We start from the raw sequence: 26,236 nt of genomic DNA, 5'->3' as shown, positions 1-26,236 counted from the left end.
ATGGCGCCGCGGCGGCAGTGGCAGCTTGCGAGCTGCCTAGGTCACGTGCGCGGAAGGGGGGGGGGGCGGGAGCGCAGAAGAGAGCGGCGCGCGGTGGCGGCCAAAGAGCGGCTGGGGCGGCAAAGAGGGGAGGGGGGCCGGGACGACAACGCGGCGGACGGAAGAAGGCGCCTTTGAAGTTCGTGACAGGCGCGGATGGCCTGGGGGGGGGCGGGGGGAGGCGGGGGGGTGCAGGGAGGAGCGCTGGTGCCCAATGTCGAGGTCGAGAGGTGAAGGGGGTACAGGTAGGGAAATGGCGGCGCGCGGGGCGAAGCGCAGCACCAGGGGAGGGGGGGTGGGGAGGGGGACAGGCGATAAGAGAGGGGGGGGGCATGGTCCGGTGGAGGAGGCGGAGGGGGCCGGGAGGGGGAAGGAGTGGGGGGTGGGGCCGGTGGGGCAATGGGGGAGGGGGAGGCAAGGGGGCAGGGAGCGACAGGGGGGGAAGCGCCGCTCATGATTGAGGAGTCGGAGGGGGGGGAAGAGGAGGGAGATGGAGGTGAGAGTGAGCTGGGGGGGGAGGACTCCGCAGATGACGACATAGTTCCTCCCAGTAGGGGGGGCTCCCCACGGGGCAGGGGGCGGGGCGCGCGGCACGGAGGGGGTGCGAGGGGTGGCAGTGGGGGGCTGGGCGGCGGTTTTTGGGCTCCTTTTGGGCTGGGAGGGTTGATAAGCGGCCATTTTGGGTCACTGTGCACCATTTCATGGGACAGTGACCCAGCAGCCGGGGGGCTCGGTTATTTTTGTGGTAATTTTAGTTTTTAGAGCAGTGTCTGTGGGGGAAATTGTGTGGTTCGAGCTTTTAAGGTTAGCGGTAGGGATATAGGGGCGGGAGCTCGTGGTCGGTGTGCAGGTTGCGGCGTGGTGCGCGAGGAGCCGTGCTGTGGTGGAGGAAGCGGCGGGCTGACAGCGAGGTACCTGAATGATGGCAGCTGACGCGTTGTCCGACCTCCAGGTTCGGGAAGCGCTTCGCCTCCTCGGCGAGGCGGGCAGGACGGACCTCCTGCGAGGCGATTTGCGGGTAAGGCCACCGCGGCGCGCTGCAGATGGCGCCGCGGCGGCAGTGGCAGCTTGCGAGCTGCCTAGGTCACGTGCGCGGAAGGGGGAGGGGGCGGGAGCGCAGAAGAGAGCGGCGCGCGGTGGCGGCCAAAGAGCGGCTGGGGCGGCAAAGAGGGGAGGGGGGCCGGGACGACAACGCGGCGGACGGAAGAAGGCGCCTTTGAAGTTCGTGACAGGCGCGGATGGCCTGGGGGGGCGGGGGGAGGCGGGGGGGTGCAGGGAGGAGCGCTGGTGCCCAATGTCGAGGTCGAGAGAGGTGAAGGGGGTACAGGTAGGGAAATGGCGGCGCGCGGGGCGAAGCGCAGCACCAGGGGAGGGGGGGTGGGGAGGGGGACAGGCGATAAGAGAGGGGGGGGGGCATGGTCCGGTGGAGGAGGCGGAGGGGGCCGGGAGGGGGAAGAAGGAGTGGGGGGTGGGGCCGGTGGGGCAATGGGGGAGGGGGAGGCAAGGGGGCAGGGAGCGACAGGGGGGGAATCGCCGCTCATGATTGAGGAGTCGGAGGGGGGGGAAGAGGAGGGAGATGGAGGTGAGAGTGAGCTGGGGGGGGAGGACTCCGCAGATGACGACATAGTTCCTCCCAGTAGGGGGGGCTCCCCACGGGGCAGGGGGCGGGGCGCGCGGCACGGAGGGGGTGCGAGGGGTGGCAGTGGGGGGCCGACCGGGGGTCCGGGCCTGCATCAAGGGTTGGGGGCGGACGGTGGATGGGGGAGGGGGCGGGGGGGGATACGGGGCAGGTGGAGCGGCAGGGGGTAGCGGGGGGGAGACGCTGGGATGGGGCGGTTGTGGGGGTTCAAGGGGAGGCGCATGGGAGGGGCAGGGCGGGGCGGGGAGCTGGGGGTGGGGAGAGAGTGGGTGGGGGGGCGTCCAGCGCGGCGAGGAGGGCATTCTGCGGCGGGGGGAGTGGTGGCTGGGGAGGTAGCGGAGAGGGTTTTGCCCCGGCATGCTGGACTTCCCCGTTTTTCTCTTGGCAGGAGCAGTGGGGTAGGGGCTCGGGTGAGCAGCATGCGGCTCCACCCCGCCGAGTGGATGGGCCGGCTCTGCCTAGTACGGGCGGTCGCGCTCCAACGAGGGACCTGGTGTGGACAGACGACAGATGGATGGGCCATAGCTCTCCGACGCCCCCCTCCAGATGGGTCGATCCGGCCGCCGGGGGACGGGGATGGAGCATGCCCTCCCCCTGCCCTCCCCGGCAGGGGGAGGGCAGGGGGAGGGCAGGGGGAAAGGGGGGAGCGAGTACCATGGGAAAAGGCTGGTACACCGGTTAGGCTGGATCGGCTGGAACCTTTCTTGGAGGCGTATCCGCGGGCGGACGATGTGATGGTGCTGCGTCGGGGTTTCAGGGAGGGTTTCCGGTTGGGGTACGAGGGTCCGCGGATCGCTCGATGGGCGGAGAACCTGAAGTCCGTGAACGCACACAAGGGTATCGTCCGGGAGAAGCTCTTAAAGGAAGTGAAAGAGGGGAGGATGGTGGGACCTTTCGAGGTAGCGCCGTTGAAAGATTTGATCATTTCACCCATTGGAGTGGTCCCAAAGAAAGAGCAAGGTCAATTCTGCCGGATTCAACATCTCTCATGGCCGGAGGGCGCGTCGGTGCACGACTTTATCTCGGCAGTTTTGACACCGGTGTCCTACTCGTCCGTGGACGTCGCAAGGAATTTGGTGACGACGGCGGGTCGGGGGGCGCTCATGGAAAATGCGATGTAAAATCGGCATTTCGGTTGCTGCCGGTTCACACAGCTGATCATCATTTGCTGGGGATCCAGCTGGATGGGTGCGCTTCCAATGCGGTGCTCTGTGTCGTGTGCCTTGTTCGAGCGTTTCGGCTCTTTTTTGCAGTGGGCTTTTTCCTGGCGCACAGGCTCTGAGGCGATTACGCATTACCTGGACGACTTCTTCCTGGTGGGCAGACCCGGTTTGACGGACTGCCAGCAGCAGCTGAGCAGTTTTACGGACCTGATGGATTACCTGGGGGTGCCTTTGGCGCCAGAGAAGACGCAGGGGCCCAGCACGGTGCTGTCGTTCCTCGAGATTCAGCTCGATTCAGCGGCCATGGAAGCACGCCTACCGGAGGACAAGCGGGCGGCGATGGTTGAGTTGGTGAGGGGCATGTTGGTTATGCCGAAGGTTTTTGTGCGAGCGGTGCAGGTGTTGCTGGGGCATTGGAATTTCGCGTGTCGCGTTGTGCGGGCGGGGCGGACCTTTTGTCAGCGGTTGGGATTGGCTTTGTCCGGTTTGTCGCTGCCGCATCAGCATGTGCGACTATCCGGGGGCGCGAGAGAAGATCTGAGCATGTGGTTGGCGTTTTTGGAGCGCTTTAACGGTGTTCCCATGGCGCCACCGGAGGACTGGGAGGGGGATGTGACGATGTCATCGGACGCGGCGGGCGTCGGAGGTTTCGGACTCTACTGGGCGGGCAGGTGATGCGCGGAACGATCAAGACGAAGGTGCCGGACGAGCTGTGGTTGGTGGGAGAGCGCGGGTCGTTCAGTTGGTGAGGTCGTCTCTGGCAGCGTCCACGTGGAGGAGTTACGAACAGGCCTGGCTGGAGTTTCTGCGTTTTGGAGCGGTAAGGCAGCGGGGCAAGTGGCGTCGGGAAGAGCAGGTGGTGCAATTCATGCTGGGGTTAATGGATAAGGGTCTGGCGAGGGTGACAATTGCGAGCAAACTGGCTGGTTTGGCGTTAATGGGCAGGCTGTGGTGGGGTTATGCCCCTTCGGCGGGTGAATTGGGAGGGCGTCTTTTAGAGGGTTGGGAGAGAGAGAGGGGCTCGGGCACGGAGGAGACGACCGATTACAGAGGCGAGGTTGGTGGGACTGGTGGGCTGTTTACCGACAGTGTGCAGGGATCGGGAGGAGCCGGTGCGGTTTTCCACATTGATGTCGTGGATGTATTTCGGGGCCTTTCGGGTGTCAGAGTTGGTGGGTTTGAAAGGGCGTACGGGGTTGACGTGGGGGGAAGTGGAGTTCCGAGGCAGGGAGGTCGCAGTGCGGCTTCAGCGTTCCAAGACTGATCAGCGAGGGAAGGGTACTTGGGTGTTGGTGGGTCCGGGGGGATCGAAGGCGGTGTGTCCAGTGGCGTGGGGGAGACGGCTGGCAGACGGAGGGGCGCAGGTTGGGCGGAAGTGTTCGGCAGGCGAGAGGCGGGCGGGTGACGGCTGCGCAGTTGTAATGGGTCTTGCGGCACGCCCTGCGGTCTATGGGTGAAGATCCAAAAGACTTCGGGACGCATTCATTTCGCATCGGGGCGGCGACGGAGGCGGCGCGAAAGGGTTGGGGGAAGGAAGAAATTAAACAGCTGGGGCGCTGGAAATCGGACTGTTATCAGACGTATGTCAGGCTGCGAGGGGTAGTGGTGGACTAAGCTGGATTTTGGATTTGCTGCTGACATATGTCTCTTTGCAGGTGCGGTGGCGGGGCCTACAGCGGCAGCAGTGTATATATACGTGGTGGGCCATTCTTTTGTAAAGAGAGCGGAGAAGGCAGAGTGGAAAAAATACTGGAACCTTAATCTTGAATTAGATGAGCAGTTGTTTAGGTGTCATTGGAGGGGAAAAGGGGGCATGCGTTGGCACCAGTTGGTCCGGTTTTGAATAACGTGGTGCGGGGAGGGGTGTGCCCGGATGTTTTGGTGGTTCACCTGGGGGAAAATGACCTAGTTCAGTGTAAGGGACTGGCACTGGTAAAACAGATGAGGAGGGATTTGCTGGAGATCAAGAGGCAGTGGGCAGGGTGTTACGTCATATGGTCGGAATTTATACCCAGGAGATGTTGGAGGAGGGCGGAGAGACCAGGGGCTATTGACAGGACTAGGAGGAAGATTAACAGGAAGATGAGGGCCTTTTGTGAGAAGGAAGGGGTGGGTAGAATGGAGCACCCGGAACTGAGGTATGGGGCGGTCTACTTTTTCATGGAGGATGGGGTACATTTGTACAGATATGGGATGGTGCTGTATATTGTGCAGCTGAAGGAGGCGTTGGACCGGGCAATAGGGGTGCAAAGGTATCCGAAGGTGCAGGGGTCCTAAGGGGGGGGTCGAAAGCGATACGGGGCTTTCGAGTGGCGCTTTTCCCTAGTTATAATGGGGGGGGGGTAGGATAGGAGGAAGGAGCTTTACTGGTTGAAGGGGAGGGAGTGTACATTTGGCAGAGGTAAAAACAGTTGAGGCAGGCGTTTGGGTAATTGATAAGGATGTGTATGATGTTGTCGGGGAACTGTTTAGGGGTGGGGGTGGGGGGATTGTTCAGGTATATGTATAATTAGTTAGGACTAGTTTTGTACGGCAAAGGCCAAGGTTGGGGTATGTTTTCAGGATGCACCTGTTTTCCAATAAAAGCGGCCTTTATCACACCTTACATCTGTGTCCGGTCGGTTCTTCCCCTCCCCGTCTCCCGATGGGCCCCAATGGGGCTTTGCGGGGGGTGGCCGACCGGAGGGAGGCTCGCCCCCCCGGGGATTTTGGGGCACCGGGAGGAAGGGGAGGGGAGGAATGTTAGAGGACACAGGAAGGGAGTTTTGGGCTGGTTGGGCTGGGCGGCGGTTTTTGGGCTCCTTTTGGGCTGGGAGGGTTGATAAGCGGCCATTTTGGGTCACTGTGCACCATTTCATGGGACAGTGACCCAGCAGCCGGGGGGCTCGGTTATTTTTGTCCCACCCGCCCTCCCTTAAGATGGGGGGGAAGGGTTTCTTTTCTTCTCTCAGGGTTGGAAAATTAAGGGGTTTTTGTTGGTCGCAGGTGCTTTCTGTGTTAGGGTTTAAAAAATGTTGTCGCTGGGAGCAGGTGCTGGAGAGTTTTATGTAGGATGGCGCTTTTCCCTAGTTATAATGGGGGGGGGTAGGATAGGAGGAAGGAGCTTTACTGGTTGAAGGGGAGGGAGTGTACATTTGGCAGAGGTAAAAACAGTTGAGGCAGGCGTTTGGGTAATTGATAAGGATGTGTATGATGTTGTCGGGGAACTGTTTAGGGGTGGGGGTGGGGGGATTTTTCAGGTATATGTATAATTAGTTAGGACTAGTTTTGTACGGCAAAGGCCAAGGTTGGGGTATGTTTTCAGGATGCACCTGTTTTCCAATAAAAGCGGCCTTTATCACACCTTACATCTGTGTCCGGTCGGTTCTTCCCCTCCCCGTCTCCCGATGGGCCCCAAACTGATATCTTAATTTTGTTGACCCAGCTGATGCTTTAATCTAGGCATGTGAACGTTGCTTCCCAGGTCCTGGAACTGTTTGGCACCAAGCATGCCCTCTTTATTGACCTGGGCTACTGTCCATATCCTGTTTTTTTTTTACATCAAGCAGCAGTGGCAGCATGCCCGTATATTTGTGGATTGATAATACGAAGCCATTGTTTAAAGAACGCAAGCAAAATTCCTTTTACCTTTGAAAGCCAGACCCTTGCGTTCATATCCTTTGTGTGCGTGTTAAATGCATTTACATATGGTGCTGGTGATAGCAAGACTCCGCGTTGTGGTAAGAGTAGAATTGCTAAGGCCAATGAGATTCATTTTGTACAGCCTCTAGTTTGATATGGCTCAAGATGGAGGGCGAGATACAGCTTTCCCAGACAGTGGGAGTGTATTCCTGCACTGCTGGAGCTGAAGGAAGACTCAGACACTGAAGTAAGGGAAGATGGGAGACAAGGTTATCCTTAGAATTTCTATAAGAACCTTTTAGCAGGGAAATGCTGATTTCCGAGCGCTGCCATTTGGCAGGGAAGAGGAGGTAGTCAGCACATTCAAAGGTGAAGAACTTTATAGGCTGGGCCCATCATTTTTGTCTTTCCCTCATTGCTATTCCAGGTGGACTGATGACCACCAGGTGCAAAGTCTTCACTTTGCCCATGTTTTGGGATACCGCGCCTTTGAGCCAGCATTATCACCACTTGCTATGAGAGCGGTCACCGCGGGCAAATACGGTGTCTGTATTGCAGCATGAAAAGGACACTTCAAAGGGAACAGTGACACTTATCTGATCCGCAAATTTACCAATCCGTTGCATAAACCAAACCATGAACTCCCACCTAAGCTGATTATTGTCCTACATTTGACTGCACAGTAATAAGCCATGGTAGCAGGGATACGTTTACTAACATTTAACTCACGGATAAGGGGGTAGGGTTATTTTATGTCTAACCAATACTACGAAAGTTCGAGGGGACTTGTGCCTCTCTTGTGGGGTGTTGGGGGAAGGTACTAATCCTCTTGAGTCACTAGAGATACTTCCTTGGACAGGATGATAACATCGATTAGTAAATGCTTGAGTGATAAGTGATATAGTTCTAGTATCAACAGATCAGCTCAGCAAGAGGTTGCTGCTGGAATCGGTGCTCAGCTCATTGCTCTTGAGTGCATTTTTAGGTGACATTGCAGAGCATCTGGAAGTCCAGGAATGTTGTTTTGCACCAAACTGTGTTGGTGCAGTAGCGAAAGTGGGGGAAATGAGGCCAGATTTAGATGATCTGGGCAAGCGGCCTTGGAGGCGGAAGATTCTGTGCGATCAAAGCAGGCAAGACTTGAGCATTGGACAATGTCGAGGAATTAACTGTACTTTCTCACATTTCCCCTTTTAAGATGATTTATTAAAACAAAAGCACAAATGTGGAATCATAGCACTTGTGATGTTGGCGATTAAGATCATGTTAAGCATCTCAGCGGACCACATATTTCAATCATTGGCCTTCTAGCATTTTTATTTACCATGTTTGCACAGTTGTAATATGGAAAGAGGATAATCTGAAACCTAGGATACTGTGCTCTCTGGCTTGTGGTGCATGGCCTGCTCTTAGTGCAACAAGTACAACAAGTACAATGTTCCCGAAATGTCATTGAAGATGCAGTACTAAGATCTATAAATAATAATTGGCAAGAAAGTATTTCTGGAAGCCATACTAGATTAGAAATGTCATTGTCTGTGGACTGGTGAACGGCAAATGAAAAGACGCTCTACCTAGGTAGGGGATGCCCACGTAAATTAGAGAGGGTCTGGTCCGGATGGTGCTTCCACAGAGGTTTGGACACTAATGCAGACTTGGGCTACAGTGATCAGAGGGGGCTCACCCTAATACAGTGGAAAACTCCAGTTAAGACGCGTGCACTGTTTAATTTCTCCAAGTCATGATGCAGTACATGTTAATCTGTAGGGGAACTTACCCCAGAGGTGACACACACACTTGTTTTACGATGTATGCTCTGCTCTATCTTTGCTGTTTAACAAATAAAATGAAAAGATTTTGGAAAAAAAGATATTCTATTATCTACTACATAAGAAATGATCGACCAGGAAGTTTATTGTACTCGGTAGACCTAAAGTTAGTCTTCATGTAGCATCCTACTGAAATGTGATAACATAACACCTATGACTCTATGTCCATCACGTTTTACAGTTCTGGAATGTATTTTTACCCATCCTAATTTTTTTTTCCGGAGGGACAATCCAGTGGGTTCAATTGTTGGAAACCAAGACTAGACCCAGAATGCTTTGTTGTACTAACAGAAAATACAATACTGCCAACTAGGTGTCATTTTCTGCAAAAAAGTGCATGGTTATTCCTCTTTGAGTGAGGCATGTTAAATGTGTTCATTTTTCTCCATAGCTTGAAGTTGAAATCCCAGCCCTTCCTGCGAACGCCAGCCAGCCCTGTCTTAGTCCCGCTCCCAGCTCAAAGCCTACAGATCCAGCTGTAATAACTGTGGACCCTTCTCCCCTGGAAAAAACCAAGGGATTTTTCGTTGATGAGTCTGAACCTCTCCTGCGCTGTGATTCTACTTCCAGCGGCTCCTCTGCTCTCAGCCGTACAGGATCTTTTATTACCAAAGGTAAGATGATTGGCTTATTTTTGGTCAGTATGGTGACTGTTTTAAAGCTAGAGAGCTATCTCCATCGGCTTCTAAAAAATAAGTTCACCAAGGCGTGTATCCAATGTTGCTTTGTACTAAGTTTCTCTCATAAGCAACATTCAGTGCCATGCACAATTACTGGAGATGAAAATGTCTTTCATTATGTACCATAGGACTCTTATTCCTTCTACAAGAATTTCATGTTGTTCTCAACATATTGCCTATTAGACAATTCTGATCACCTCTCACACTTTACTACTTTGCAAACTCTGGGTAGTCTGTGTCTGTGTCTGTACTCGGTCATTGAAACAATGCTGTGCAGCTTGATTGCTCTAAAGTAAGTCCCTCCCCCCCACCCAAAAAACAAAAACTTTAGGGTTTTAAAATCTTAGAAAAAGATTTTAGTCTTTTTTTTTTTGTGGATGTGGTGCTTTCAAGCCCCAGGGCAGCAGGATAGTACTCCTGATCACGCAGCCTATGCACCGGAGATGCAGTGAGTGGGAACTGCAGTGCTTGAAACACTTTACTTACTGTAACTTCTGACTGCAGGGCTTTAATTGTCTTTAGTAGCGTTCAGGTTGATGTGAATTTGTTCTTTCCTGCAAGGAATCTGTGTATGGTGTTTCTGACTGTGTAGATTTCATCTTACGCTAGATATGACCCTAGCCATCATTCTGATTGAGCACATCCATTTTTTTAGGTGCACCAGGTAATCTAATAGGTATGAAGGTTTTGTACAACTTTGGTACATGTTTCACAGTGGTCTTCATGCACAGGAAAATACAAAAGTAGAACGGATTTTTAGTTATGGTTTTGACTTTATATTTGGAATGAATAGACTGCAGTGTTACCATTACTTGAGTCGTCGCTGCAGTATAAGGTTAGCACTACCACTTTTTTAATCTGATCGAGAAGAGAGACAAACTCATATTAGATAAGGCTCAGGATACTCACTCCCATTGAAGGGGCAGTGATGGTCCAGGATCAGAGCATCAGTGGACAGTGTTTTGTACCCTGAATCAAATTATCTGTTTTGGAGCTATTGAATTTTAAGAATTTTCAGCTGGCTGTTCTTTGATGACTGGTCAACAGACTCACTGATGGGTGTAACATTTGTTAGAGAGTTTAGGGCAACTTTAGTTTCATGCACTGAAGTACTGGGTTTTTAAGAACCCAGCGGTGCCAGGGAACACACCCTAAGACTTCGAGTCCTTCCTGTCCCAGACTACAGAAACACAGAGTCTTCTTGGTGAAGTCAAAGATCGAATTTATTGGCTGCAGCCAGTAACAGGTATCCTAGAAGTACAACACGGTGTATATTCTCAGGAGACTGCTCAACCTTACAAAGCCAGCCAACCCTTTTTATACAAAATATTATGCTTTAGGCAAACATTCCTTATTTTACAGTTGACCATTCACATATTTTGATGACAAAGAAAAAGCAGATTCATGATGACAAGCCCATTTTCAGTTTGTCCAGCCCACAATCAATTCCCCGGCAAGGCCCAACATTTTCATCGGATATCGGACAGACCCCTAATAAAATCGGGCACCTCCTCCTCGTAAAGCAGGTCATTAAGAAAGAAACAGAGACAGGTGTGTGCGAGATTAGGCAGGGTTGTGCTTAATGAAAGGTTTATGACATGCAGCACTTTGATCCTAATCTCGTTCGGCCACTGGGAAAGGAACTGGCCGAACAGGTTTGGCTTCAGGCATTGGAGTCAGCTTGCCCAGGTCACACAAAAGTCAGCTAAAGGTGTACGTGTCCCGAATGACTTTATTCGGCCTTAGTCATCGGCCTATGTGAGGGCAACCACAAAATGGCTGCCATACACAAAATGGAGCTTAAGGGTTCAGGACGAAATCCCTGATTTCAGGGTGATCTCGTCACTCGGATACGCCGAAAATGCTAGTATATAGTGTACTTGTCATTCTCGGTCCGCTGATACCAAAATCGTCATGATACGACGATGTTTATGACACGGGTCCAGAATTTTCAGTACTATAGACCCTCCTTTTGCCCTTACACAGGCAATCAACCTACACTCACGCTAATCTGAGTCCAGGTCTATATTCATAAAATCATTGAGATGTTGCTGTAGCATCATCCTATTACTTAGCTCGTCCCTCGATACAGGTTTCCTTACACATGATGTAGCACAGAGGCCACATATAGCAGGAGCACACTGTACGCACAGACAGAAGAGGAAAAGGATGGCTAAAATCATCCCAATGACCATCAGAATCTTCCATCCCCAGGCGGATATCAGTTCCCAGAACCACCCCATCAACGACAAATCTCCTTTATCCACATGAATAGATTCAGAGATCTTATGTAGTTTGGAAATGGCCTGGTACACTGTTGGAGCGTTATCTGGAATGAAAACACAGCAACTCGATTGGATCACTTTACATACCCCACCTCGGTCTGCAAGTATGACGTCTAACGCGACCCTGTTCTGAAGGTTCATAAGGCGATCCGACTGGAGCTCAGCAGTCAAGTTATTAAAGGCACCGGCAGTTACAACTACGGTGGATTCACCACCCTCGTCAATTGTCTTATGTTCCTGCTGTTAACCATAGGTCCCCAAAACGGCAGAAAACCCTTAAAGAAGTCTCCAAATTCGTGTCCCGCAGTGTCTTCTTTACTGAAGACACCTCTAACTATCCTTGTCTTATGGTAATCTGCCGCAGCTGTGTAGGTGGGTGGCAACAGGAACGAAACAAAACATGTGCCCGAGAAGTCAGGGGGCAACCATGTGTAGGCTCTATCATGACAGATGAAATAGGTACCCTTAGCTGCTAGGAACGAAGGGGAAGTCTGAGATGCAAATACATATGTCTCCGTGCAGATACTCTTTCCTAGCTGAGCTCTGGGATTCTTGCCATTACCTTGCAGACATAGGTGACCCTGATGGGGTACAATCCAAATCGGGGAAGATCTCTTTGCTCGCTGGTTTTCACTCAGAGTAACTCCATATCCGGTCACGTTCCATCCAATATACGCTAGTGTCTCATCTCTCTGGATAGTCTCATAGGAAGTAGCTTCTCTAATCATATCTACTATGCCCTTAACTAGAGCACTATTCTTTGGATTTTCCTTTACAGAACGTAGGGGGTGGACTTCATGAGCATAGATGAACATCGTTCTGTATGCCCACACAGAACCATTATGGCTGAAAGGCAGGACCAAATAAGGGATACCTTTATCAGTAGTATGAGGCATAAGACCACACACCCAACAGTTAGTCGTGTTCACTACTAATTGGTGTTGGTGTAAAAGCTGAACGAAAGAGTTATTGATAAACTCTAATCTCCTAACGGACTCATGTTCAGGTAAAGGGTGAAAAGAATGTGAGGAAACAGTAGAAGGAGGCATGGGCTGTACAGTTGGTGCAAATGTCACTCGAAAATAAAATAAAACATATCCTATTAAAAACATCATTACACTAAGCAACATAAAAATGCAAAATATCAAAAAGCTTTTTCTGGTCATCATTATACACATTTTGGTTTTAAAGTTCATCTCTTTGGCAGGTCTCTCCATCTCGAAAAACTCCATCCTCTAACCTTGCTGCTCGCGGAGGTAGGGTGTTCCGTGCTAAGGAATGCGCCTGTCAGTCCAAGGGAAACGCCCAAGAACCAACCAGAACCGTTGACCTTGTGTCTTCGGCTTGCACTCCAAAGACTTGTCGCCCGCGACCCTACAGCTGAACCCGGATGGTGGTTCGAAAAACAAAAATAAAAAAGTTTCTCAGATGAGAGAGCTGCGTTTTCAAAAGTAGCAAAGAAAAAGGTTTTTATTTGTCCATAGTTCTCGGCCTCAGATTATAACGGCTTTTTCCAGGTAATGTCTGGTCTTGGAACAACAGTTCAGGCTTGGTAGTGGCCAATCGAATTGACGGTGGCACAGCTTCCTGTAAAAGATTGTCACTTTCACGCTCAAAATTTGTTCCTTTTACGCGTGCATCGCTGAAAGGCAGAAAACGAGGCACAGTCTCAGTCTGAGTCAGCAATACCCTCCTGGACCCACCGGTCGTACGGCAGAGGCAAAGGGACCCTCTTACAGTGTATGCCATGGATACAGTTCCGCTTGCCTTCCACTCGCACGGCGGATCTCGTTGACAAAAGGACTAGGTGAGGGCCGGTCCAGCGGGGCTGATCATTCTTTGTCCGCTGGAAATTTTTAACCAAGACCCATGAACCAGGATCGATAGTGTGTCCTGGAGCTTCAGAGACCTGAGGCAGAGTATCGTGAACCTGTTGGTGTAAAACGCGCAATTTAGCCGTCAAATCATACAAATAATCAAGCAATACAGGGTGTTCAATCTCACTGAATTTTGTCGGCCTAGGCACTCCCCATATGTCGGCCGGGCGGCCGAACACGATTTCATAAGGACTAAGTCCCACTCGTGAATGCACAGTCATTCTTGTCGATAGAAGTGCTAATGGTAAGGCATCGGGCCATTTGAGGCCAGAGCTTGCTTGTATCTTGGCCAGTTTAAGTTTCAGAGTGCCATTATAGCACTCCACTAATCCAGCTGATTGGGGGTGATTTGCAGCGTGAAATTTTTGCTGGATTCCTAACCCTTCACATACTTTCTTCATCACTCGACCCACAAATTCACTCCCATTATCACTCCAGACCATTCTCGGTAACCCAAATCTGGGGAAGAATTCTTTGACAAGGGCTTTAGCTGTGGACATGGCAGTGTTGTCTTTCAGGGGATATGCTTCTACCCATCTCGAAAAGGCACAAACAACAACGAGTACGTATTTCAAATTGTTGCACCTTTCCATGTGGATGAAATCTAGCTGCAAAACCTCGAACGGATACGTTGGAGGCGCAAAATGACCAGCTGGAGTTGGGGTTCCCCTACCAGGATTGTATTTCAGACACACCATGCAATTCTTGACCACATTCTCTGCACACTTAGGAATTCTAGCATTTTGCCATACCGGAGCCAACAACTTACATATCCCTTTCAGACTGATGTGAGCCATTCCATGGGCCATTGTAACCACTGCAAGCACATATGCATCGGGTAGCAACCATCGCTGATGGTCTGACAATTCAACCCAACAACCATTTGCATCCAATTTACCCGTACTCTCTCTCCACACACTCAACTCTTTCTCTGTAGCTTCAGCTTGAATAGACTTCACTCTCTCTATCGTATGTTCACACATTCCGATGTCGCCAACCCATCTCGCAGGGCCTGCAACATACATTCGACTCATCATATCTCTTTCTGTTTCTTTCGCGACTTCGTCAGCAAATGCATTGCCACGACCAACATCATCAGTAACCTTCTTATGTGCACTGCATTTTACAATCGCAACTTGCAACGGCAAAGTAAGTGACTCAAGAAGCTCATTCACCAACTGACCATGCTGAATCTTGGCTCCATGCGAAGTCAAAAACCCACGTTCTTTCCACAATCGTCCAAAACTATGAGCCACACCAAATGCATACTGGCTGTCAGTATATATGGTCACTTTCATTCCTTTTGATAACACACACGCTCTTGTAAGTGCAATCAACTCTGCTGCTTGAGCTGAATTATGTGGGATACGTGCAGCTTCAACAATCGTATGCAAAGTCGTAACAGCATATGCTGCAGTCGTATCACCATTCGGAAGCTTGAAGCATGAACCATCCACCCATAAGGTACCATCACACTCCACAAGAGGAGTGTCTCTGAGATCTACTCTCCCTTTCGTTTCTTCTTCTGTCCTGAGAAAACAATCATGCTGTTCAGAAACATCTGTTTCTGCTACAATCGGCAACAACGTAGCTGGATTCAATGTGTTGCATCTTTTTATGTGCACATGACTCGCTAAAAGTGTCAACTCGTAACCTGACAATCGAGCACTAGTTAAGTGCTGTGTCTTGGTCCTGTTTAACAAAATGTCCACTGCATGTGGAACCATCACAATCAACATATTATTCATCACTAAACCAGCAGACTGCCGAATAGAAACAGCTGCTGCCGCTGTGGCTCTCAAACAACTCGGCAATGCTCTAGCTACCGGATCCAAAGTCGACGAAAAATACGCGCATGGATGTTGCTTGTCCCCAAAAGACTGTCAGCACTGACAATGCACAACCTTCTTTCTCATGGACATACAGTGTAAAGGGCTTACTGTAGTCGGGGGTACCCAACACAGGAGCCGAACACAATGCATCACGCAATTCGGAAAAACTTTTCTGACAAACTTCAGACCATGGAAGGGGGATTCGGCGTATCTTTACAGGTCAATGCCACCAAAGGTTTGGCCAGCAAGGAAAAATTCGGTATCCATTGTCTGCAATATGACGTGATACCCAAGAAAGCACGCACTTCTCTCTGTCATAGGCACACTCAATTTTGCAATTGCCTGAATTCTTTCTGGGGTCAGTTTCCTTCCCTCCTTCGATAAGGGATGACCTAAGTAGGTCACTTCTTGTCGACAATATTGCAACTTCGAAAGGGACACTTTGTGATGCAAATCAGACAAATGACGCAACAATGACAACGCTGCTTCTTTACAAATATCCTCAGTATCTGCAGCGACTAGCAAATCGTCAACATACTGAATAAGGGTAGCGCCATCAGGTAAAACAATCGTATCAAGCTGTGTTTTTAAAGCCTGGCTATATATCGATGGACTCTCACAATAGCCTTGGGGAGCGCATTTGAACCGGAAGCTTCGTCCTCCTAAACAGAAGCCGAAAATATCCCTACTCTCCTCGGCAATTGGGATGCTGAAAAAGGCATTTTTCAGGTCAATCACTGAGAAACAAGTGGCGGAAGCTGGAATCATAGTCAATAGGGCCGTGATATCAGGAACGACTGGAAATTGTGGCACAACGATTTTGTTCACCTCTCTAAGATCAATCACAAACCTGTAAACAGGTGGCTGAGAAGGGTCAGTACGCTTCAAAACAGGCAAAACCGGGCTATTGCAAACGTTGCCTCTTGTCTCCTCAATTACATCTTTTTCAATCAAATCATAAATGATCGCTAGCAACGCTTTCTCACCTTCACTAGAGATCTTGTATTGGGGAATACGTGGCATTTTAGCATTCGCTTTTAATGTCACAACATATGGCGGTATTTCCAAAAGACCCACATCATTAGGACCAGTAGCCCAAAGAATATCAGGAAGAAACGACAATTCTGTCGGAAGTTTATCCTTCGACAAATACATTTGGGAGACCACTTTCTTACCCAGTGTAAGCTGTACTCCTGAAGGAGAACAATACAAGGTTGCATACAATCTTTTCAACAGATCCAATCCTAACAAGTTCTCACCACAACCTGTCGTTAGAATAAGGGGTGCTTCGAATTCACAAGGTCCAACAGAAAGAGTCATAGGGCTAGAAATCGGGTTCCTAACCGGGGCGCCAGAAAAACCTACTGAAACATTCATTTCGCCAGACAAAGGTGCGCCAGGGAGTTTAGAGTGTATAATAGAACTCTTTGTAGCACCAGTATCCAACAGAAAAGGCTCAGACACACCTGATGTAATCACCTCAACATAAGGTCCACTCTGATACACTGGAACTGAAACAACTCCCTCTCTTTGTCTATGGCTGTCCTAGCAATCATTACCTTCCATATTCCCATCTTCCGCATAGTAGTCATCAGCATAGTACTGAGGCGTCCTACCAGACGCGTTATTCTGCTGATCAAAACTATTCATTGAATTCTGAGGCGGAAAAGAACGTGCGTTCTGGGGGAAATTTCCACGTCCTCTACCTCTAGGCGCTTGCGGAGCACCTCAACCTCGTACGCTAGAAACACCATTCATACGCTGTAACAGAGCAGGGCAGCTACTTTTAAAATGACCCTCTTCTTTGCAATATGCACACTGATTAGGGCCTACAGGAAAACGTTGTTGAGAAAACTCGAATCTTTGCGAGTTTCTCTGAAATTGCTGAGGTTGCTGATAATCACGCTGACCATTACGGGGCGGATAAGCTTGCTGTAAAAGAACCTTCGTCTTTAACTCTTTAGTTTTCTTGTCTACTCTATCTTTCTCGTCCTTATCTCTATTTTCATAATACTGTGCAGTAGCCAATATCTCTGCTGAAGAGGAAACGGCCCAAGAACTCTCTGAATCTTTCAATTTCTTACACAACTCAGGAAGCAAATTATGTACGAACTTGTCACCGAACAACCGTTGACCACCTTCTGTACTCATATCTTGACCACTGTGGTCGATGAACGTCTCTTCAAACCTGGTGAAGAAATCAGACACGGTTTCCTCTTTCTTTTGCTTACATGCAGACAATTTGTCCCAATTTACTCGCATAGCAGGCATTAAAGTCTTCATGCAAGTAACTATCTTACCAGGGAGTTCTGCAACTAAAGGCTCAGGTTTAGCACCACCAACTTGTCGGCCATCTGCAGTAGCAATATTAACCCAGGTATCACCTAACTCCTGCGCATGATCCGTGTGACGAATCAAACCCCATAAAGTCTGTGGAACAACATTTCCAAACAACATGTCTATGTCAGCTAAATTCATAATACATGAGTCTGCAGTCTGAGATAGTTCCTTATAATATCCTGCAGGATTTTTACGGGGGTCAGGCAAAGTCTGTTTAAGGGCCAAAACTTCAGCTCGTTTCCATGGAACATGTACAAAAACACGCTGAAAGTGAGCTGGCACAGCATCTACGTTATTAGCGACATCGGCTGCAACGGCATCCTTCCATACCGGAGGAACCTCTCTCATTGGGTACTGTCTCGCTTTCCTCCTAACAGAGGGATCAGGCTCAAACAACGACCGAGAGATAGCCTCCCTCCTAAATGACAACAATGTCGCAACTGCTCTCTCAACATCGGAACCCACAATCGTTCCTTTTGCAAACTCGAACCGTACACGGCACAACTCAGGGGGATTGGGCTCCAAATCATTCTCCTCCAAATCCTCACAGAGAAAAGCACACATTTTATCAAACACGTATCTTTGCTTCGGTGCTTCCCACTGGTGGAAGACATCCATAACAGACTCTAGCTCATATCTTGTGGGCTCTGTAACCCATTTATGTGCCAAATAATCCAATGTTTCCCGCTCCCTAGAGTCGGGCACTTGACTGCGCAGCTGTTTGTGCGTTGAAACAGGGGTCATACTTGCTGCCCCAAAAAGAGGAGATAGGAGACTAGCAACGGTGTCAGTCATTCTCTGTAGGACAGAAGGAGAAGTCGACGAAAGAACAGGAGGAAAAGCAGAGTGAGGCAAGGCAGATGCAGAGGCAGTAACAGTAGGAACATCAGAAGAGGTAGTCGATGCAGTAAGCAACGTCATAGGAAGTACAGAGGGAGAAGGTAGCAAAGTCGGCGGCCCTTGAGGAGGCTGAGCCGTAGCAGTAGGAGCCAACTGAAAAGGAGCTGGCGGTTGTGGAAGAACCTGAGGCACAACAACCGGAGGTTGCACAACTAAACGTTGCGGAGGTGCAGTAGCACTCTGCGCATAGGGGGGTGGCGAATTCAATAAATTTGACATTAAAGGATCTTTCTCAAGTTCCTTTGCTGCATCCTGCTGGAGAGGTAACCAAACTGGATAGCATTTATCGATTGCCATTTTACGTTGCCTGTGCAACTGCTCACTCGCTTGTTCTTCATCATCTTTATACTGCATAGCAGCTTGCATTATCGAAATACCCTTTTCTCTTTTATTCCTGTTAGCTAATTTAATTTCTTTCTGTTTGGCTTCCTTTCGCCATAGGCGGAAAGAGTCAAACATCGCCGGCCGGGCTTTCTTTTTAAAGAGTCTAACCTCTAGATTATCTAATATCTCTGTGTCAAAACTACCATATTGGGGCCATTTTAAAACACCATCCTTCCTGGTGTATCGAATCCATACTTCATTATACGTGATGGGGCCCACGCCGTGCTTCACATAGAGTTCATAAGTTGGAGTTCCAATCGGAGGAACCGGACACGAGTCCTCCAATCGGGAATCCCTATTACAACCAAGACAAAACAAATTTCCAAGTCTGCTAAGACCAGGCATCGTTGCTCACTAGTCTAGCTTCAAACTTAAAAGGATTATCGAAGTACGATAGTCTTGTGAATACACGAGTCCCTCGGCTTTGGTACTTGCAAGTTCCAAATCAAAGATCCCAAGGGGATACCCAAACTAAGAACCAAACTAAGGACTGGGAGACGCTCCACTTATACTTAACTGAGGTATCAATGACGTCACCAGAAGACTCGTCTATCGTTTCGCTCTACAAATCATCAAAGGGTCCAAGACAGGGCGATAGTCAGGGCAGCAGTCCTTCGTATCCGTCGGGAAGCGGGGAACCTCGCAGCAAAGACTTTCGGACCACGAACGACAAACAGGGGTCGATGAAGTGGTTGGCCTTCCTCCAGAATTTTCACACGAAGCTCCTCACGAACCTCTGGCTTGGACCGGTACCGCTGAAATCGCCCCACATTGGGCGCCAACTGAAGTACTGGGTTTTTAAGAACCCAGCGGTGCCAGGGAACACACCCTAAGACTTCGAGTCCTTCCTGTCCCAGACTACAGAAACACAGAGTCTTATTGGTGAAGTCAAAGATCGAATTTATTGGCTGAAGCCAGTAACAGGTATCCTAGAAGTACAACACGGTGTATATTCTCAGGAGACTGCTCAACCTTACAAAGCCAGCCATCCCTTTTTATACAAAATATTATGCTTTAGGCAAACATTCCTTATTTTACAGTTGACCATTCACATATTTTGATGACAAAGAAAAAGCAGATTAATGATGACAAGCCCATTTTCAGTTTGTCCAGCCCACAATCAATTCCCCGGCAAGGCCCAACATTTTCATCAGATATCGGACGGAGCCCTAATAAAATCGGGCACCTCCTCCTCGTAAAGCAAGTCATAAAGAAAGAAACAGAGACAGGTGTGTGCGAGATTAGGCAGGGTTGTGCTCCATGAAAGGTTTATGACATGCAGCACCTTGATCCTAATCTCGTTCGGCCACTGGGAAAGGAACTGGCCGAACAGGTTTGGCTTCAGGCATTGGAGTCAGCTTGCCCAGGTCACACAAAAGTCAGCTAAAGGTGTACGTGTCCCGAATGACTTTATTCGGCCTTAGTCATCGGCCTATGTGAGGGCAACCACAAAATGGCTGCCATACACAAAATGGAGCTTAAGGGTTCAGGACGAGATCCCTGATTTCAGGGTGATCTCGTCACTCGAATAGGCCGAAAATGCTCATATATAGTGTACTTGTCATTCTCGGTCCGCTGATACCATAATCGTCATGATACGACGATTTTTAAGACACGGGTCCAGAATTTGCAGTACTACAGCATGTGAAGGTACTCGTGGGTGTCTGTTATATCTGCCTAATTGATTTTGCTTCTCTAAAGCACATCATTTTACTTTGGCTTTTATTAACTCGGAACTGCAAGCCCAGGAGACCCTCATTTATTTGTATTTGTTTGTGGTTTAAATAGCGCTCTTAACTGAAGTACATTAGTGAGCTTTGCTGAGAATGCTAACCTTTACAGAAGAACAAGCAACAATGTAAGCAGAGGAAAAGCAATTGGTCAAAGAGACTTAACAGTTTGCATTCAGGGTGCAAAGACGAGTATGATCCACAATAGGGAATAGAAGGGACAGCTACAGGAAAGGTATTTTAACCAGGATGGAATCTGTTGAGGGTTATGGTTTAATGGTGGGTTGGTTCAATTGGGTATTGATGGAGGAGGTGTGTTTTCCATTGTTTCCTAAATGTCAGAAGCATGTGTGGCTTTTTAAGATCCCCGAGGTGGGAGTTCCAAAAGTGAGCTACTGTGCAATGAAGGTTTTCTTTTGTGCCTTATTGGTTTTAAAATTACGTTTTTTCTTGGAATAGTCAAATTCTGTGGACTCCTGAGATATTGTGTTAAGCCAGGCACAGTGGACATTTGAGATAGTTTACTTTGTAGGTCAGACATCACATTTTCAATTTGATCCTCACAATGATTGGGCTCCATTGCCGTTCCTTGAGGATGGGTGTGATGTGCTTGCATTGGTGTGTTCAAGACAAGATGTGAATATTTGCACAAAATACTGCTTTGATGGTGACCAGTAACAAATTCGAGATATTAGCAACAATTGCATATATGTAATCAAGACCAGAGAACTAGAGCACATGCAGGGGCCTCTAGGGGGGTTTGTAGAGAGGAGTTTTAGCGGTGGTTAGACGAAGTTTTGGTGAGTTTGTTAATGTGTAGGATAAATATTCAAGAAGAGTCTGTGATGAATTGTAGCGATTCTACTGAATGTTATGAATATACTGTTGACTGTGTTGTCCATCAGCACTATCCGTGCTGGGGCACATGCTGCAATGTTAAGCCCCTCTTTCCACAGGCACCCTAATTTTTACAGACTAAAAGAATGCAGGAATTACTACACCCTGCAAAACCTGTAGGTAAAACCTAGTAGAATTCACATGGGTAAAATTCACAATATTCAGGGTCGTGCATCACAGAAAATCGAAAAACACACTGTACTACAGCGTTAACCCACACGTGCAACACGAAACAATGTGGTAGTACCACTCCTGGTAAATACTGCATCACATCACAAAGTATCAGTATTTACTGAGTGTGGTATTATATGCACCAAAAAAGGACCCTTTACTGAGGCCTCAAGTCTTTAGAAACGGCGAGAGACGTGAACGTGAGAAGAGGTGGGGAGAGGGGAGAAGAGCAGGAAAAGAGGACAGTGGTTTCTCACTAAGCTTGGGCATTAAATTCCGCTCTGCTTGCAGAGTTTTTCCCACTCCGCGCAGTGCACAGAGTTCTAAAAAACTGAGTTTTTCCCTTGCTCACCAACGTTAAGTTGGCAAGCGGGGAAAATCTTACTCCAGACCACTTCCTGGCAAGATTTCTCAACACTGGTGGTTGCAGATGGGAACTACTGCTCGCGTTGAAAAACCTTCCGTTCACGTTGAGGAAGCTGCTGCTCAAGTAGAACATGTATTCGAGCAGCAGAAAGAAGCAGCACCCTGTTGCATTGCGCATGGTACAGTTCGCACTGATGTTTCCAGTGCGGGACAAACACCCGGTGCTAAAAATCAGCGCGACCCAACGCACTCCGCCGATTGCGGAACTCCGTGAACTCCACTCAGGCTTATTTCTCACAATAACAAGTTTATCCTGCACGCTATTCTCTCAGCAGCACATTCATATTGTGTTTGTTTCAACAGAAAAGAAAGACACCGTGTTGCGTCAGGTCCGCCTGGATCCCTGCGACTTGCAGCCCATTTTTGATGACATGCTCCACATCCTGAACCCCGAGGAGCTGCACGTGATTGAAGCCATCCCTCAAGCCGAGGACAAGCTGGACAGGCTCTTCGAGATCGCGGGGGTGAAGAGCCAAGAGGCCAGCCAGACTCTCCTGGACTCTGTGTACTGCCACCTCCCTGACCTGCTGTGATCGCCCTCTCTGCACACACCGAGCATGGCTGGTTAGGCACGTCTTAAGGATGAGTGATACATTATGCAGGAAAGCATTCTGTGGACACATGGGCCAGTATATTACTTTTTTGTTTTTAGGAACTCTTTTTTTTTTTTCCATCTTCTTTTTCCCTCTTTTTTTTTTTTTGCGAAAAAAGGTGGTAAATAAAATCATGCACTTTTCAGAATTGGTATAGCACTCTTAAATGAAAATGAACTTTCTAGCGAATGTTCCTTTTACTCATTCCACTTATTGTAAGCACTTTACGTGGATCATCTACGCCAGGAAGATTCTACTCTGCCTAGAGCATGGACTTCGGAGTGCACCTTAAAGGAATCCCGAATCCAGTCTGATCAGCTCTGATCTAATTTCAAATAACTACTTGGTGCCATTTATTGATTGTTCCCAAATTACACCCACTCCGTTATTCTTGGCGTTGAGTAGGCATTTCTGAACTGGAGTTACTCCTTTCTTTTACAGAGTTGGTTATTCCCCATTAGCTGCTGGTATTTTTCTTGTATTTTATGGTTCCTAACTGGAAAACATTTACTTGTGCTTATTTCATTATTACATAAAATGCAGTTCAACTGATTAGGAGACTCATTGCAAACATTGTCCTCAGAGGGTGCTCTGTCCATGTCAATGAGTGTCACTGTAGCTGATGTTTGATTGGTTGTGATGTCATTGACTGGGGGTGTATTATTCAGCTGCGCATCTTTCACTTTCAGTGGCATCAAACAATAAGCTAAGTGTAAACAAATCCTCTCCGCAATTAATTGAAAAAGACACCTGGATATTCTGAAAGAACTCTGAGCTCAACTTACTGTCTTGAAATAGTTTGGCAAAATGACCACCTCACCAGAAGACTTGCACCTTAAATCTTAATAAAAAAACAATGTTTCATTATTATTTTAGGGGCATATGCTTTTTAAAAAACAAAACAAAATGTGTTCTTTATTAGTACTGTTGTAACATCTGCCAGTTTTACCAATCACGCCTCTTTCCACTAACCTTTGTATTTAAAAACGTTTTAGGCATTTTGCTAGTAAATCCGCTGTCTTTTATTTTTTTGAACTGCTAACGGCAGGAAGTACATTTTTCAGCTGGATTACACCAGCAAAGTTGCCAATTAAAAGGCTGCATTTCCTTTTTTTTTTCGCCAACAAGAAAATGCAAATCCTGTTTCTTTGCCTCATGGCTGTTGTAATAAATTTATACACTGATGGTCATAACGAGGTCGGTGAAGTTGTTAACCACTTTATGTATCTGCACATGAACTAAAAGTATCAAAGTTGTATCAGAAGAGGGAGAGGAGTTGGCCTAACGGCTAGTGCGGTCGACCTCGAATCTGGGAAACCGGGTTCGAGTCTCGGCAATGACGCGGAACATCCTGTGATTCTGGGCAAATCACTTAATCTCCACGTGCCTAACAAAAATTAATGTGTCCTCATGTAACGCAACTGGTGCTATGTAAAGCGCTCTGATACCAAATACTGGGTCAAGTTAGCGCTATATGAAACTCTGTAAAAAATAAATAAATAAATAAACCATAAAAAAAATAAGACTTCCATGGAAGACGCACACACTCCAAAGATCTCAGTTAGACAAAGCCGGATTTTAGAGAACGAAATAACAAAGTTGGAAACTCTGCAAATAATCTGGTTCCTGCAACCCCTGACTTCTCAAATAATGTTTAAAGGGACCATGCACCTAAAGTAGCCCTCCTTAAGAGAGTGGTTTTCAATTCTACTTTTGACGAGCATCCTTTTCCACAAACAATGAAACCATCTCAGAACATGGTAGTTCCCAGTGATCGTAAAATTGTAGCTAATTATTGTACTATTTATCACACAAATTCAGTCACCAAAATATAAACTGAAATGTGTCCATGCCCATGAATTGATTAGATCTGTCAGGTCAGTGGAGAAATCTGTGTTTGTTACTTTAAGACATGAATTTACCATTACTTATCGATTGCTGATTCTCATACAGGTCTATAAGTTAAGGGACTCACCGGACATTGTATAAAGTGTACATCCTGAGAGGGCAATTGTTAACCTTCAGAGGAGGTGACTCTGCTAAAGTCCTAAAAATAAGGAACTTTGAAGGCTGATTCCGATAGGCATTCCATGGCTCACATGCGCAGATTGTCACTTGTGCAATTATTTGGGCACCAGTGATGAACAAAAGAGAGGCATAATAATGCAGCCTGTTTTCATTATTGTTCAGCATTACCTGTATGCCCTTCCCTCTTGCCATCTGACTGAGAATACAAGGGCATGCAAATTGGCACGCATACATTTAAAACTTTGCTTGTTCCAGATTGGATCACTGTAATAAACTTTTTTATTCTGAGTGATCCCATGGAGTCTTGACCACGGTGTTAATTTGAGTTAGTTTGTGGTTATACAAGATTATTTGGTTGTTATATAAAAACACAGCTTTTCCCAAGCAGACATTGAAGGAGTTCTGGTCAGATGGAGTTTTGAAAGAGGTGTACTGTAAAATATTAGTTCTGAGAATTATGTTCTACAAGAACATATCAGATGTTATGGAACTTAATATAAACCACATTAAAATACAACTATGATTGGACATTGCTTGGTAGAAGAAGTTGGACCTATCTTGAGGCCACAATGAAAACACATAAGATGTCTACTCCATCTTCATTTTTGCATGTGATTTGCCCAAATATCTCCTGCTTTTCTTTGATTAGCTGAATAAGAAGCGGATATGAGGGGGCGACAAGAAGCCAGCTCTCAACGATAAACGATTCCTTACAAGAATCACCACTAAGCCTTCATAATGCATTAAACAATTAATTGGCACATTAACCACGTTGGGTAGACATTAAACAGTATTCAGTGTGGATGAATTACCAGTTCAACGAGTCTTATGTGCTGATACTAGTTTGCCCCCAATCACCACCTAGCAAAATTATAAAGTGACACAATCGGTGAGGCAAAGATGTGAAATATTGATTTGAACATTCACAAATGTGCAGACAGGGAGAGAAAACCTCTGATCAAGAGAAACCAGAATACTTCTTTGGAAGAGCTGGCATCACTTTGACTTTTAGCCTGACCGCTATAGGGTCGACCTCAAAGCTGGAGAACCTGGGTTCAAATCTCAGCAGGGACACTCAACATCCTGTGATTTTGGGCAAATCACTTCATCTACCCATGCCTAACAAAATAAATGTGTCTATCTGTAACACAACTGGTGTTCATGTAAAGTGCTCTGATACCTTTGGGTCGAGTTTGCGCTATATAAAACAAAACAAAAAACATGTACATGGAATTCCAGAAAATAAAATGGCAAGTAGGACAAATCATTAAAGATGTGGCAGTCCATATGTATAATTTTGGAACTATCCAAGAATAGCTGCAATGTTATATCAAAAGGAGTTTGGAGAAAAGTATTTCTGTATAGGTGCTCTTCAGTCAAAGACAACAATACATTTAGCCGAAGTCAAAGCAACATTGTAACACCTAGCCTCAAGGGTAAAATACCAGATGAGACATAGGAGCAGGAGTATTGTACACATGTTCGTAGTGCAGTGCTTGGCATAATTTATATTTTTATTGTTTCAATATTGATACCTGTTAATTAATCAGTGCTGAGCAGGTCATAATGAAAACTGTTCATATTTTAAAAATTATTTTCACAAAGGGCCTAATCAGTTGTGTCCACTCTTTACAAGGCAAGAATGAATGGGCACCTGACCGTGCTAATGTCCAAGTGTCCAGTTATGATGGCAAGAGACTGCAAAGTGGATGAGGCTAGGCACAGATTTCCCCTTTACTTATTGGTCATTCTCAATTATGCAGACCATTTAGTTGGAGGTTCTGACATAAAGCAAGTTATTA

At 47.6% G+C, this 26,236-nt stretch overlaps 1 protein-coding gene across 1 annotated transcript in view; it reads left to right on the top strand.

Annotated features, from left to right (window-relative positions):
• Positions 1 to 23,910, top strand: part of TNFRSF21 (TNF receptor superfamily member 21) — a 257,647-nt gene extending 233,737 nt beyond the window's left edge. Inside the window, exons 5-6 of the mRNA XM_078647690.1 lie at positions 8,683 to 8,905; positions 22,117 to 23,910. Coding sequence (XP_078503816.1) covers positions 8,683 to 8,905; positions 22,117 to 22,346 — 453 coding nt within the window. The 3' untranslated portion in view covers positions 22,347 to 23,910. The remainder of the gene's footprint in view (positions 1 to 8,682; positions 8,906 to 22,116) is intronic.
• The last annotated feature ends 2,326 nt before the right edge of the window (positions 23,911 to 26,236 follow it).

The sequence above is a fragment of the Lissotriton helveticus genome, chromosome 6 (genome assembly GCF_964261635.1).
Source record: "Lissotriton helveticus chromosome 6, aLisHel1.1, whole genome shotgun sequence".
Lineage (NCBI taxonomy): Eukaryota > Metazoa > Chordata > Amphibia > Caudata > Salamandridae > Lissotriton > Lissotriton helveticus.
Note: the sequence above shows the minus strand (reverse complement) of the source record. Positions and strands in the feature narration are given on the sequence as shown.